This window comes from Leucopleurus acutus, assembly GCF_964270905.1.
Source record: "Leucopleurus acutus genome assembly, chromosome: 1".
In the NCBI taxonomy this organism is placed as follows: domain Eukaryota; kingdom Metazoa; phylum Chordata; class Mammalia; order Artiodactyla; family Delphinidae; genus Leucopleurus; species Leucopleurus acutus.
Genome location: NC_139142.1, coordinates 42232371 through 42248659, shown reverse-complemented (window position 1 = coordinate 42248659; position 16289 = coordinate 42232371). Strand labels below are relative to the sequence as shown.

The following is a 16289-nucleotide window of genomic DNA, read 5'->3' as shown; positions in this document are numbered from 1 at the left end:
GAAGGAATTTAAGGTTTCTTACACATGTCATTATCATATTTACACATTTCATTATCATAATTGTGAGAATGAATAGAAAATTGTTGTTAACCCCTATGGCTCCAGTAGTTGAAAAATGCAGTTAATGTAATTAGGTAATGAAAATCTAACTCAAGGCACATTGTCACCTGGGTATGTTGCCTTTACAGTGTTTCAGGCAGGACCTTAGCTGTGGAAACCAACTCTCTTATAATACGTTTGTAATTTTTCCCTAATTGTGATTATAATTCTTTATGCTAAAAAATAATTGAATTTAGTGGCTTTAAAAAAAATACTGGGAATTCCCTGGTGGTCCAGAGGGTAAGACTCCGTGGTCCCAATACAGGGGGCCCGGGTTTGATCCCTGGGGAACTGTGGGGTCAGGGAACTAGATCCCACATGCATGCTGCAACTAAGAGTCCGCATACCGCAACTAAGAAGTCCACATGCCGCAACTAAGAAGTCCACCTGCCACAACTAAGACCTGGCGCAGCCAAAATAAATAAATAAGTAAAGATTTTAAAAAATAATAAAAAAAATACTGAAATAGGACCCAAGGGTACTAACTCTCCTAGTTATTATCTAGCTTTATGGAAGGAAAATTCGCATTTAAAAATATATATCTTAACATATATAATATATCAACATGTATAATGTATATAAAAATACCATACAGAAATGATAATAGGGATTTTCTTTTGAAAATTATTAAGAAATAGAAATCTTTACTTTTTATGTTTTCAAACAACCTAAGCAAGTAAGGGTAGTTGTGCTCAACTTTCATCTACATTCATCCATAGCCTTTGCTAAGCATTGCTATTATTGTTGCTCTTTAAAAAAAAAACTGATAATTTTTGACATATGTATATTTCTGTAAAGCCATTACCACAGTTAATGTAATGAACATATTCATCATCCATCACTCCCAAATCTCTCCTCAGGCCCTTTTGTAATCCCTCCTTCTCATCTCTCATCATTCCTCTCATTCTCTATACCTCTTCCAGTAACCACTGATCTACTTTCTGTAACTATAGATTAGTTTGCATTTCTAGATGTATATAAATGGAATCACGTGGCATGTATTCTTTTCTTTTTGTCTGATTGTTTTAACTCAGCATAATTATTTTGAGATTTATCTGTGTTATACTTTGTATCATAGTTCATTCCTTATTATTGCTGAGCAGTGCTCTGTTGTATGGATGTGCCACAGTTTGCCTATTCACCTGTTGATGGACATTTGGGTTCATTTCCAGTTGGGGGCTATTACACATAAAGCTGCTATGAAGACTTGTGTACAAGTCTTTGTATTGACATATGCCTTCATTTCTCTCTGGCAAATATCTAGGGTTGGAATGGATGGATAATATGGTAGTTATATCTTAATCTTTGAGAAAAGCTGTTTAGGACTTCCCTGGTGGCTCAGTCGTTAAGAATCCACCCGCCAATGCAGGGGACACGAGTTTGAGCCCTGGTCCGGGAAGATCCCACATGCCACGGAGCAACTAAGCCCACGTGCTACAATTACTGAGCCTGTGCTCTAGAGCCTGCGAGCCACAACTACTGAAGCCCGTGTGCCTAGAGCCCGTGCTCCGCAACAAGAGAAGCCACCACAACAAGAAGCCCACACACCACAACGAAGAGTAGCCCCCCCTCACTGCAACTAGAGAAAGCCTGTGCTCAGAAATGAAGACCCAATGCAGCCAAAAATAAATAAATTAAATAAAAAAAAGAAAAGCTGTTTAATTTGATCTGCCAAAATTTTGCATAGACTTTTTCCTTCTATGTTTTATATTACTATAAATATTTTGGAGCTTTGCTCAGGACATAGTTAAGTACTTAGAGACAGTTTTACCCTTTTGAGTCTTGCTTTTAAGATTTTTTAGGCAGTACCAGAACAGTACTCAATCTAGGGCTATTTATCCCCCGCTATGGAGAGAAGACACTTCCATGTACTCCACCCAGTGCCTCATTAATGAGGTTTTCCAGCCTGGCTAGTGGGAACAACCATTATCCAAGCCCTGTGTGAGCATCAGGCAGTGTTATATCCAGTCACTTCTCAGGTGCTCATTCCTCCAGCCTCATGTAGTTGTCTCCAAAGCATCTGCTGAGTAGTACTTAGTTTAATACTCAAAGGGGATCTTCTGCAGATTTCCAGAGTTTTCTCCCTCTGCAGCTTTCACTTTTCTAGCTGTCCGTCTTATGAACTCTAGCTGTCTTGGCCTCCCTGGAGTTTCACCTCCATCTTCTTAGCTTAGGCTCCAGTGCCACAGCCTGGGAACACACAGATGGTAAGCTGGAGCAGTCATAGGGTTCTTCTGACTTGTTTTTCATTTCTCAGGGATCACTGTCTTTTGTTACCTGATGTTCCATGTCTTGAAATGCAGTTTTTCACATACTTTGTCCATTTTTTAGTTGTTTCAAGGGGGTGGGTGTATCTGGTCCTTATTACTCCACCTTGACTGGAAGTTTTAGAAGTCTAGTTGTATTTTTATCTCTCCATTTGTATCATTATATAGGATCATGATGAAAAAAGAAAGAGATTGGTGTACTTTTGAAACATCATGCCCTTCTATCCCCTTACAATCATAATGCTAGAAATTTCTTATTTTTTCTTTCTTTTTGGCCGTGCCACGCAGCTTGCAGGATCTCAGTTCCATGACCAGGGATTGAACCTGGGCCACAGCAATGAAAGCCCAGAATCTTAACCACTAGGCCACCAGGGAACTCCCTAGAAATTTCTTTAAAGCAGCCTATTCAAGTGATGTAAACTAGGATTGTATATTAAATTCACCAGTGGAGCTTTTAGAAATATGCATCCTGCCCCCACCCTCTGATATGTTGATTCGGTAGGTCATGAGTGTTATATGGTATGCATGCATGTGTGTGGGCGGTTAGAAGCCTAAACCTGTATATTTTAAAAAAGCATCCCAAAAGATGATGCTCATTCTTCGTTAAAAATAGTAACTACTCATTTTACTTTGTGTTGAATGAGGTTAAATCACTTGTTTGTGTCACATAGCTGTATAGTGATAGATCCACAACTCTTTTTATATGGATACATGGTAATTTGCATTTCATCTTAAGCTATCAGCTTAAGCTAAAAACTGTAAATTTTGAGTTCTAATAGGAGCTATATGAATCCTAAAGCTTGAGTTGCAAGCAGCTGGGTGTGTGTGTCCGGTGTTTGTCAAGTCCAGCAAACAAAAAGCAAAAGATGCCATGTAGCATCTTTACACTATTAAAGACACAATAGGGTAAAGATGCCAAATCTGGAGATTCATATATTCAAGTAATAAAATGTGTTAAAACAATTTGCTTTACTATATGTAGGAGTATGAAATAATTAATGGAGAGTTTTGATAAGATTTTAATAGCAGTTACTTTTTAAACAGTAATTATTTATTACAAGTAATTGAGTCTGTTCTGAAGAGAGTGGAAATCACTTCTATAAAATAATATGGGGGGGAAGCATAAAGGAGAAGTCTTTATTCAGAGGAGCATTACACTAACATTTGGCTTACTTAATATGTCATTAGGGCATTTTTATCCATTCTTAGAACTTTATCATGGTGCCAAAGCACATTTAAGTTTGTTTAAATAGCTGAACTGAACCAGGACTAAATTATAACATCTTTCTTTTTTTACATTTGAAACTAAACTTTAATTTTGATATTTTTACTAAGCCTAAATCAGATATGCTACAAATTCATGATAAAATCACATGCAGAAGTACAATCTTGAAAAAGACTAACTTTGCAGTTATGTACCAGTAGGTGTTTATTTGTGTCCACCTGGGGGATAAAGACTTGTACTCCAGAGTTAAACTTTATTTCATTAAATGTAAGGTACTTAAGTAAAAAAAAATACTATTAATGGAGTTTAAAATCATGCTAGTCCTTGTATTTACAAGGGAATCCAGTTTTCTGACTCTGTGGCCCACACTGTCCTTCATTTTCGGGACTGGTCTATTTTGAGGCACCAAGAAGTCTAAGCTGGGTCTTCCAACTAGGGCTTTCAGTACCTGCTCCCTAGCGAGTACTGGAGGTCAGCGCAAAGGCAAATGGACAATCAAAGCTCTATAGGTGCCTCAGCGTATTTCTGCAGTTTTTCATTTCTGCCTGTGGTCCAGGTTGCACCACTGCTACAGTGCTTTGCCCCCATTGCCACGCTGGGGGCGCAGCTTTGTGTGCTGCATCAACATGAAGCAGGAAACCGTGTGAGCCAAAAACTTGATGACACTGTATAAAACATTTATGAATCATTGTAACTCAATCACATGGGACAAAGTGTCCAACTTTCATATGATTTTATAGTAAATCTCTAGTTTAAATGTAACCCAATTATTTTATACTGTTATTTACATTTGAGGCAAAAATAAAGGGTTTTTAGTATAGTCGAATGGAAGTGAGATCTAAATGATAATAAAGAGTCCATCTTCTTTCTGTAAAGTGCTAATATGACCATGTTCATGAAGACTGTTAAGTTTTATTAATCATAAATTATGAAAAATGTAATTGATGCATTAATTTTTGTTTTTTTATTGTATTGTCTTTATATTTTACTTAGGAAGATGATCCTCCCAGCGAAGGACAAGTGATTAGGATGCCCCATAAAGAAATTCATGCTGATGCAATTCTTTCTCTTCTTGCTAAACAAAACCAGGAATCGTTAGTTTCACAGCAAATGGTCTATCATTCAGAGGTATTTTTTAACCTTAATTTTTTTTTCTGTTAGATCTAAATACAGGAAAAAGATAACAAAAATATTCCTACTTTTAGTTAAAGCACTCTAATACTTCAGCTTACTCAGGGATCAGCCTTGCAGTAACTTTAACCTAGAACCGTAGTTATGAGTTTTACAGCTGAAAGGAATTTAGGCCATCTGTTCTAACTCTCTTATTCTACAGATGAAAAAAGCTGAAGCCCATTCAAATGATTTGTGAGGATCGTTCATTCATTCTTTCTTTCTTTCTGCAAGCATTTACTGAGTATCTACTATATGCCAGACACAACCTCCGAAAAGGTACAAAGATGAATGAGGCAGGGTCCCTACCTTTAAGCAGCTTACAGTCCTGTAGGGAGAAAAGAGCTTAAACAATTACTCTACCATGCAGTAACTGATCAAATAGCTGGAGAAATAGATTGAACAATATGATCGTAAAGAACCTTGTAGGCCATGGTAAGGCTTGGACATTATGGAGCCCCTTAAGATATTTTTGGGCAAGGGAGTCACAGGCTAAGATATTTAGGAAGACATATGGAGCCGTGGACAAGTGAGGGAAAGATAGAGGTTTGTCAGAACACCACTGGAGTAGTCCAGAATGAGAACATGAACAAAGGCAGTTAAGTAGAAATAGAAAGGAGAGAGATTTAAATATGAGTACTGATTGGCAGTAATTGGTCACTGGTTAAGGGAAGTTGTGGTTGTGTAGCTGTTGGCTTAGAAAAGCAGAGAAGAGTGCCAAGTATTGTGGGGAAGGTAATGAATTTGATTTGAAACATTAAGTTTAAGGTGCTTAAGGAAATTCCAGGTGGAAATGTACAGTGTAGTTGCTCAGGCTGGTTAATGATAGAGGTGAGACTAGGATTCTTGATTCTATTTAGTATTCTTTCTATTGTATTTGGTTGTCTTTGCTTGAACAGGTGTGAAACTGCCTTTAGATGAGCTGAAGATCTGAAGACTATACAGAATCCAAGGAGATGGCTGGCTTTATTTTCTATTAATTTTTATCTTAAAAATTTTAATTCTTAGGAAAGGTAGAAGACAAAAGATATGGAACTTAGTAATGGAAAAATTGGAAATTTAACTTACTCCTTCTTATTGAAAAATGACTAAATTTTCTGCAACTTTACTTAGCTATTGACCAAAAATTGATTTCACTGGAAAGATACTAGTTGTGATTGCTGTTGCTAAACTCAAGAAAGTACTCTCATAGCTGTAGAAACCATGCTGCTTAGTATAGAAACCAGTAGGCTGAGAGAGAAAGAGGAGAGAGAAAATGAGACAAACAAATGGCACAAAAAATAGTAGAAATGTCAGTGTAGTTTAAAAGTTCCACTAACTAATCCCTCTTTCCTTCATTTTGGAAATCAGTAATATTGGTTCGTTTATTAATTCGATGCTCAGACTTTTCCATCTTTTTAATGCTGGGAAATTTCTCTCACTACTTTTTCTATTTTTTTCTTCCTCTCATTTTTTCCCCCACTGGCTAGAACTATTATTTCCAGATATTAACACTTGTGCTTCTGTTTGTTTTATCTCTTAGACTTTCTATGTCTTCGTTCTTTCCTAGTCTCTTCTGGGAGAGTTCTTCAATCTGATCTGCCAACCACTAAGTTGTTCTTTAGCCTACTATTTATCTGATTTATTATATTTTTCATATCTGATAGTCTTACTTGGTTCTTTTTTTTAATGATTTTTTGTTTCACATTGTTAATATCTTTCTTTATTCCTTGTGTGTATGTATGTATGATTAATGTTTTTCACTTTTTCTTTTAAACACTAATTGATTCCTCGAGTATCTGTTTCTTTTTTTTTTTTTTTTTCTTTTTTTAACATCTTTACTGGAGTATAATTACTTTACAATGATGTGTTAGTTTCTGCTTTATAAGAGTATCTGTTTCTTTTGGTATATGAACTCATGTTCCGGGGCCGGGGTGGGTGGGGTGGTGGCGGTGGGAATAAGCTATTCTGTGAGAAATCGTATTGCGTAAGGACGAAAATCAGGCCATAGTCTGTTCCTGTGAATATAAGAAGAGAGGAGGAGATGAGCCCCAGGGATGGGCGTCTCAGGCAGCACGGAACCACTATTGATCGTGGCCACTGCTGTTTGCTGGTACTCTACCATTTAGTGTTTCTGATGGTTGTTGTGTCTTTAAAACCCTTAGGAAGAAGTTTCTTTGGGAAGTTTTGTATTCCTGTCCTGGGGTGAAGAAGGGAGAGAGTGAAGGAATGAATAGTCATGGGTTCCTGGTCAGATGTCACCTATAACTTTTTACCCCGGCTGGGCCTTCATGCTCCCTGATGTTACTCTGGGGTACTAGTATCTGCAGCCCAGATTGTTGCCAAGATCTTTATGGTTAAGGGACAAGCAGTGATGATCTCACGTTAATGAAGGAAAAAGGGAATGACAGCAGCACTTTGTACCAATCTTTCTTCTCACTAAACCTCCTCTAGCGACCCTCCTCCTCAGGATGCAGCCCCTTTCTCCCCACACACACCAAGTCAAGCTAGTCGTCAGTCTTTCTTAGTGGTTTTTCACAACTTTTACTTAGTTCTCAGAATCCTGGTTTCTTCCCACATATGTAGTTACTACAACATTGTTTTGGGGACAGGGAGCTGGCAGCCTTTGTTAGTGTGCCATCTTGGCTAGACCAGAAGCCCAGAAGTTGGAAGTTTATCCTTTCCAGATCTTTTTCTAAGCATCTAAGCATTTGCATATGTGTGGTTGTGTATGTTTGTGTGTGGTCATGTGTGGATAATTTTGAGGTATGTGTATGTGTTTTTCTGCCATCTGATTCTTAAAATTTAACTAGAAATCCTAAAGATCCACCATATCCTTTTTATCTACCATGTAGTATACCCTAGTTTAATTATTCCACTGTTGAAGGATTTTTAGATTGGTTCCAATTTTTTTTCTCTCCAAACTGTAATAAGAATAAAATCCTTTTTACATTATGAGGAATTGCCTTTCTATAGAAGATGAGGGGTGGAATTACTCAAAAGGCACGAGCATTTATAATTTAAACAGACACTAATAAATTGCTTTTCAACTATATGAGATTCCTTTCCAACACCACATATGATATATATATATATATTTTTTTTTGCGGTACGCAGGCCTTTCACTGTTGTGGCCTCTCCCGTTGCAGAGCACAGGCTCCGGACGCGCAGGCTCAGCGGCCATGGCTCACGGGCCCAGCTGCTCCGCGGCATGTGGGATCTTCCCGGACTGGGGCATGAACCCATGTCCCCTGCATTGGCAGGTGGACTCTCAACCACTGCGCCACCAGGGAAGCCCACATATGATATTTTTAATTTTAAATTTTTGCCAGTCTGATTAACAGCGACATTTAGTGTGTTATCCTACATTTACAGAACTATCAAACATTTGTTTTGTTTGTAATAAGAACTGGTAGTAATGATACATTTGTAAGTTAAAATATTGTTTTGGTAAGAAAATAGTAACCATTCTTTGTGCTTAAACAACTCTTTGCCCAGAGGGAGCATCAGGTCAGTGAGAGTAGTCTGATGACAAAACTGCAATTTGTACATTTATGTGGATGGGCCAGGTGTACTACTAGAGATCATAGGTAGCCTAACTTAGAATTGACATGAGTCTGAGCTTTGAGTATAATATTAAAATGATAACTGCTTATGAGTACGAGAGCATTTTGTGAATAGGGAAGCTAAATCTTCAGTAGGGTCATAGAGTATTAAGGTGTTAAGTAGTTCAGCAGTTACAAGTACCTTAAAAAATTGGTTCACAACAGAGAAGGTACTATATATTGCACAACATTTATATGGTAGTGGCAGAGTAAAATAGGCACTGTGAAATATTTCTAATTAATTTCTAGGGAAAATGTATCTGCTGTCATTCTAAACTTTGCCCAAGAATCTCCAAGGGTTTTATATTAATTGCAAAACAATCTTTTTCTTTTTAAAGAGTGTTGAGCAACTGGTATTCTTAAAGAAAAGTCAGATTACAGGATAAGGGGAGCTACAAATCTGTAGAGGATAATTAGGGCAAATTGTAGAAAATCTTGAATGATGAGCTAAACAGTTAGATTTTATTTTGTAATCAACAGAGTCATCAAAGATGTTTCAGCAGTGATTTCTTCATATATTCTAGTAAAAAAACTCTACTTGGTTGAAATTAAACTTTTAATAAAAAACATGAGAACTCTCATATACTGGAATTTTTATCCAGTTCTTGATTAGTAAACTCATTTATTAGACTATCTCCAAGTCACAAGATGTGCTAGTGATTAGGGCATATTATTTTTAATACCAAAAGAAAATAGAATTCATCATTTTTTTAGTTTTTATTTATTTTGTATATTTGATAAACATATTCATACTTTTTGTACATTTTCATCAGTTGTTTTATTATAAAGTTCACACTAGCAACTTTAGCCTATTTTCATTCATAAAGAACAAGAGGTGAATTTTCTATTCTTCTAATTAAGCTGTATGAACAATGTATAATGTGTGACAGCATTTAGTGTTTTAAATAATAACATTTTTCCGGTGTGTTTTATTGTTGTCTAATTTGGAGCTTGAAGAAAACAGATAATGGGTATTTAACTTCATAAGAAATAAGATACGGAGAACAAAGCCTGCACTTAGATATCTTATTAAACTAACTTTCCTGTAGTGTGTATGTGGCATAATAAGGACTTCCTAAAATAGCTTTCAAGCAGTCATGTGGTCTGCATCATGATACATTTGACAACTATTTCTTGTTTTGACTTGATTTTAATGTAATGTTTGTAACAATGGTTTCTACTTTTTACAGGACTTGGAAAACAGTGTAGGTGAACTTAGTGAAGGACAAAGGCCCAGGCTGACAGCAGCAGCAGAGAACATCTTAATGGGACATTCCACCTATATGCAGCAGCCTGTAACTAACGCAGAGTCTTCAGATCAAAGATGTGCTCCTAAGCCATTATCTCAGCAGTGTGACACAGTTACAGGTATACACCAAAATATTGCTTCTTGATGTATTGTCTGTTAGAATATTCACTTCGAATCCCATCATACTTTTTTGGTTACTGTTTCCATGTTGAATGCTGTATTTTGTATTATAATCTACAGTAGTGTCCCTGATCTGAATTAAGAAAAGCATAACTATTTTCAGGTAGGGGCTTACAAAATTTCCTTATTAAAAGGGGTATTCATAATTGAAAAGTTTGATAATGACTTTTTCTCTGGTATTTATAGCAGTATTTCCCCAAAGTGTTGGTACGTGAATCACTGGATGGGGCATGAGATAATTTTGGTAATATGCATGTGTCCACCTAAAAATTTTTAATAGTGATGTATTTATTTTAATATATACTGGAAAAATATAACCAGCACATCAAAACTGTGACATAACAGATCTTGTGTAGGACAATGTTAAATTAGGTAGTACTGTAGAAGTTCAGTCTTCTGAATCAGTGCTCAGTGTACTCAGGACTGTTTTGGAATTTTATTAACTAAACTTTCTGCTGTAACACTTTGGGAATAAGAGTAGAATAGAGAATACCAATTTCTAGCATATGTAGTTGATTTTCATTATCTATAGTACTTATGTCCTATAGAGTCACAGAAACATTGAATTAGCAAATACTGAGCCACTGCTTCTAGGGGAAATACAAGGTTAGGTTCCTGTGAGCCTCTGATTATCACATTTTTGACAGTTGATCAATACATAGCTTTGTTTTATGTGTGTTTCTATTTAAGGACACTTATTTAATATATATTGTTGATTCATTAACATTGACTCTCACGGCCAACAGCACTTAACTCATTCCTGAATGAAACTTATCTAACACATATATTTTTTCTGTAAGGCCCATCGCAGCCTTCTTGCACTTAGGTACACTAGAGAGCACTTCTGCACTATGTTTGGGGGCAATTTTAAACACCCACAAAATCACCAACAAAGCATTCAAAAATGTGAAAAATGTGTCACTAACTAGCGAAAAAGAACACTTGTTCACAGTGTAAGAGCTGATAAGAAAGCAGAGCAGCACCATGTTCAACCTCATCTGCTGAAGTGTGTGTAGGGTGATTCAGGTTTCTGCTGCTCTACACATGTCCACAAATGACTGCGAACGTGCTGTGAGTATTGATTTCAGGGTTACAAATAAATTTTATCAGATAGGTGAATTTGCAGAAATGGAATCTTCAAATTAATGAGGATCAGCTATATTCTCATTTATTGATTTTCTCATGCCCATTGCTGCATTCTCTTAAATGAAAAGAACTTCTGGAGGTATGCAGATTTGCCAGAAGTTAGAAGAGGAGATGCTGGAAGTTAGAAAAACATTGGCACAAAGTATGAGCGAATACCTTATCATTCATATCTGAGAGACATTCAAGACTGAATTTTCTATGGGAATGAATGTAAATTAATATTTGAATTATTTATTTTATGCACATAGTAAGAGTATTAATTTTTTTACATTTTTAAAAATTAGTATTTAAAGTGGCATTAAAATATGACTTCTATATTTGTATCCAGCTAACAGTGCAGAGTGCAATTAAATAGAATTGACACTAGATGGCTCTCGCAGATCGCTTGAGAGCTGCTTGGTACTTGGCGAACAAAGGTACTTGTTAAATTGTTACAGAAAATAAAAATAAATAAATAATAAATGTTATAGAATAAAATCCATGAGGATATATCCTGTTTAGCCCCTCCTTATACCCTGGTATCGCCTAGCAGATTACTTATAGTACAGTTCATTTTTAATTGTAGGCACGCTATAGATATTTATTTAATTTAATTGGAAAAAATAATAAGTGATGTGGCGTAAGACTGAGCATATAGATGGGTCAGTATGACAGAGTGGCTAAGAGTTTGAGCTTTTGGAGTTTCAGAAATCAGTTTGAATTCCAGCTCTGTATTTTTGGGCAAGTAACAATCTTTCTGAGCCCAAGTTTCTTCATCTATCAAGTGGGGATAATATTAATGTATTAGTTACCTATTGCTATGTAACAAATTACCCCAAAATTTAGCAGATGAAGACAGCAAACATTTATTATCTCACACATTTCTGAAAGTTATGAATCTGGGAGTAGCTTAGCTGCATGGTTCTCAGGATCTCTCATGAAGGTGTAGTCAAGCTGTTGGCTAGAGCTGCAGTCATATGAGGGCTTCAGCTAGGGTTGGAGGATCTATTTTCCAAGCTCACTCACATGGCTGCTGGCAAGATGCCTCAGTTCCTCATTACTGGAACCTTTCTATAGAGCTGTCATGACATGGCAGCTGGCTTTTCCCAGAGTGGATGATCTGAGAGAAAGTGAACAACCAAGATGGAAACCACGATGTCTTTTATAACCTAGTCTCAGAAGTGACATGCCATTACTTCTGCCACATTCTGTTGATAACACAGACCAATCCTGGAATAATATTGTAGGGGACTACAGAAAGGTGTGAATACCAGGACCCAGATGTTAGGGGGCCATCGTGGAGGCTGCTTATTGCAAACAATATCTACCTCCTCAGGTTATTAGGGGTGGGTAGTAGGTGACAATGCACATAAAGTAGTTAACACTGTGCTTGGCACATGGTAACTGTTACTATCTTTAATAATGCTTGGAGAATGTAAAAATATCAATACCTTCCCAAATGTATTTAATGGAACCAGAAACTATCCACAGTTGCTTAAAAGGAAGGTGCCTATAGAGAGCTAGTTTGTTCCTCTTGCTTTAAGTATTTTGTTACATTATGTTTACTGTAGAAGAATGAGTCCCAGTGTATCACTATTTCTGCTGCTGGCTAATCTCATGCCTTTCATGTTGATTTTTAGTAACTTTGTTTACAGAGGCTCAGCTATTCTTACCTTGCCTGTCCCCACCCCTGCTCATTTTCAGAAAGCATCCTGTTTGCAACCTATAGTCCCCTATCACTGTTTCTAATTCTGAGGCTTTCACATTGGGTTGAGTAACAAAAAGATGCTAAATAAGGTTTGAAGAATTGTCTCGAGAACCCTAAAGTGTAAACTGGTATTTTGAACAAACTGTGAGGACTCTGGGACTTACTACCAATTATCGCTCTTCATTTACTCAGAAAACTTGTATTGAGTACCTACTGTGTACTCGGTACCAATATATTAGTACAATATTAGGGTCTTGAGATGCAGAGGTAATAGACATCTGCTCTCGAGGAAGTTTACAAACTCGTGTAGAAGAATATGAGACAGCAATTTTAATATTGCGTGATTAATGCACAACACAGACTGCTTTGGGAGCGCAGAGGAGGAACAGCCCACACATGAGAGCTCAGAGCAGGTTTCCCACAAGAGCCAATGTGAAACTGAATCTTAGAGAAATCAGCCAGATGATGAAGTGTGATAAGCACGTTCCAGTTTATTCATTTACTTATTCAGAAAATATTTTTTGAGTGCTTGCTCTGCTCTAAGCACAGTCTAGGTGGTAGGAATATAAAACCTGGTAAGGCCTTATCCATAATGAATTTTTTCCCTAGTAGAGGTAGTAGAGAGAAGGCAAAAACATGCAATAAATTACTGTAGTTATTGTGAAGCAGTCTGTATGGGATGGGAGTACAGGTCAGTTGTAACTGGGGAGGGCAATCAAGAAAGACTTCGTGTGTGAGGAGCTAACTTGAAATGAGTTCTCAATGATGAATAGATGTTTGCTGTGTAGTAAGTGTTAGAGAAACCTCCAAAGCAGAATATGCAATGAGACAAGGGGATAAAGTAAAAAAAAAAAAAAAAAAACAGTGAAACTTAAGCGGGGAAATGTAAGTACTTTATCAGTGAATTAGACTTTAGGATGCAATGGGATTGGAACAGTAGCAGAAACCAGATGGATATAGATAATAATATCAAGTGGTTTTTCGATTTACTCTAAGACAGTAGAGACTCGTTTGTGTGCAAAACGGAAAGTAATTCCAATCTTACTTTATATTTATGCCCATGGAAAATTCAGTCTTGAATTTCTGTCAATTCTGAATGTTTTGTGATATTCACAGATCCATTAAAGATTGTATGTAAATGAGTGACATGATCATATTTGCCTTTTATTTAGCAAGATCATGTGAGGTGCAGTGTGTTGGATAGATTGCAGAGGATTAAGACTGGAGGCAAGGAGCCTCTGGCTTAGACAGTTATTAAAGTAAACCTGGTGAGACATTATTCAGCAGTGAAGAAATATGAAAAGGGAGACTTGAGAGACATTTGAGGAAGAGAGTGGACAAGACTTAGTTGAATATGAGAGGTGCAAAAGAAGGGAGGGTCTAAGATGACTCCAGGTTTTTGGCTAGAATGATTGGATAGATGGTATTTCCATTCACTGAGGGAGGGAGGGATTCTGGAGGAAAGACAGAATTAGGAGGAAATAAGAATGAGTGGGGTTTCATCTATGTGGAATTTGAGGTACCTTTGGGTTTCATACAAATGGAATAATTTATTAGACAGGCAAGAACCAAAGCTGCTGCTGGCACTGGCAATTCAAGCGGACTTAGTCTTCTCTGAAAGTCTACCATGGTTGCTTTTTCAAAGCAGTAAGATTCTAGAAAAGTAAAATTAGGGATTTTAAATTATGGTTAATTAAATTTGTCTTGAATGGAATAATACTTTAAGTGTCTCTCTTACAAAGGGCTAACTAACGTACATTACACTCAATGAGCATACTTTTTAGAAGTGACACATCAAGTTCAACATTGTTGTGATTGCTGTCATGGAATCCTTTCCTGATCCCTTATCACTGGGTTAGGTACCGTCAAATATGCTCTCTGTGTAGTCCTCTAATGTCACCTGCCTAATGTTGCTCTTATCACACTGATTTGTAATCTCACTTGAAAATGGAGACTTTATCTTGTCCACTGTCATAGCCCTGTCATCTAGCAGAGTATGTAGCATAGTCAGTAAATATAGGTTAAGTGATAGGGTGTCATATGAGCTGAAAGCTATTATGCACTTTTAATGCTTTTGGGAGATGTTTGATTATACACTTTCTTTGTTTCTATATTTAATTTTTTTCTTCTTTTATCACAATCTACCTTGTGTCCTTTTTTTTTTTTTTGCGGTACGTGGGCCTCTCACTGTTGTGGCCTCTCCCGTTGCGGAGTACAGGCTCTGGACGCGCAGGCTCAGTGGCCATGGCTCACGGGCCCAGCCGCTCCGCGGCATGTGGGATCTTCCCGGACCGGGGCACAAACCCGTGTCCCCTGCATCGGCAGGCAGACTCTCAACCACTGCACCACCAGGGAAGCCCCCTTGTGTCCTTTTCAATTAACTTTTTTCTTTACACCCATACATCAGCCACATATCATTTTACATAAAAATAAAATACGATTATATCATATATTACTTTAAGTTATAGACTTTTTTTGAGTGCTCTTCATCTACCCCTCCTCCTCACATTTTCTCCTGTCCCACTTTATGCCTTAACTCGTGTTAAGATTCTGGTATGTAACCTTCCTGGGTTTTTTTCCTTATGCATATATAATTATTATATATATATGCATATATCATACAGTATACATGATAGGTACATACGATGTGTGTGTATTTGTTGTTATTTTACAAGTTGAGATTGTGTCATGCACACTCACCTGCATTTTGTTTTCACCCAGTAAACCCTGCAGAAATTACTCAAGGTCAAGTAGTAGTGCTTAAATTCATCTTTTTATTGACTTTTTATCCACTTTTAGTATGGATTTCCGATAATGTATTCAATCATTGCTCTGTTGATGAATATTTACTTTATTATCATTTCGCCCCTACTATAAACAGTGCTAAAGTAAATATTCACACGTGTGTATCCTAACATATTGCTGCATTTTATATTTAGGGAATAGTTTCCCAGAAGTAGTTACTGGGCCCAAGGGAAAATATATTTAAAAATTTAAAATAGATATACCAAGTTGCTGTCTTAAAAATTTAAACTAATTTATTTTTATTAGTAATATATTACAACCTTCCCTCTATATCCCTTCCAGAAATTGTGTTTACTACTATTTTTATTTTTGTCAGTTAAAGTATAAAGATATGGCTGACTGCTGCTGAGTTTATGTTTGTTGGCTATTTGTATTTGCTCTTCTGTGAATTACCTACTTAAGTTTTTCCCCCGTCTGTTAGGTTCTAAGTTTTTCTTGTAACTTTGTAAGAACTATTTCTGTATTTAGATATTTTCTATCATCTGTATTGCAAATGTCTTTTCCCAGATTTGTACTTTGTTCATTGACATTATTTATATTCTTTTCCATATAATTTAAAAAATTTTATAGAATTATTTACATTGTTTATACTTCCTGTGTTTTCATCACATGGTTAGGTTTCCCCCAATACAAGCTTATACCTGTAGTCTCAGATTCTTTTTGCAAGTTTATTATTTAGTATATATTTATATTTAAGTCTATCTGGAATTTATTTTTGCAAGTGGTGTAAGGTAGAAGTTCAATTTGATTTTCTTCCAGATAAGTAGTCAGTTGTGCCAATTATCATGTATCTTTTTCCTACTGAATTAAAATATCAACCAATTTGTATATTAAATTCTCATAGATCTAGGAATTTTTTTTTCTCGATTCTTTATTC

The 16289-nt window shown here is 36.5% G+C and overlaps 1 protein-coding gene across 6 annotated transcripts in view; it reads left to right on the top strand.

Annotated features, from left to right (window-relative positions):
* KIAA0586 overlaps positions 1-16289 on the top strand; it is a 121747-nt gene that overhangs the window by 70169 nt on the left and 35289 nt on the right. For all 6 annotated transcript variants that reach the window (XM_082844036.1, XM_082844037.1, XM_082844039.1 and 3 more), the window contains 2 exons: positions 4585-4719; positions 9536-9713. In XM_082844036.1, the coding sequence (XP_082700162.1) occupies positions 4585-4719; positions 9536-9713 (313 nt within the window). The remainder of the gene's footprint in view (positions 1-4584; positions 4720-9535; positions 9714-16289) is intronic.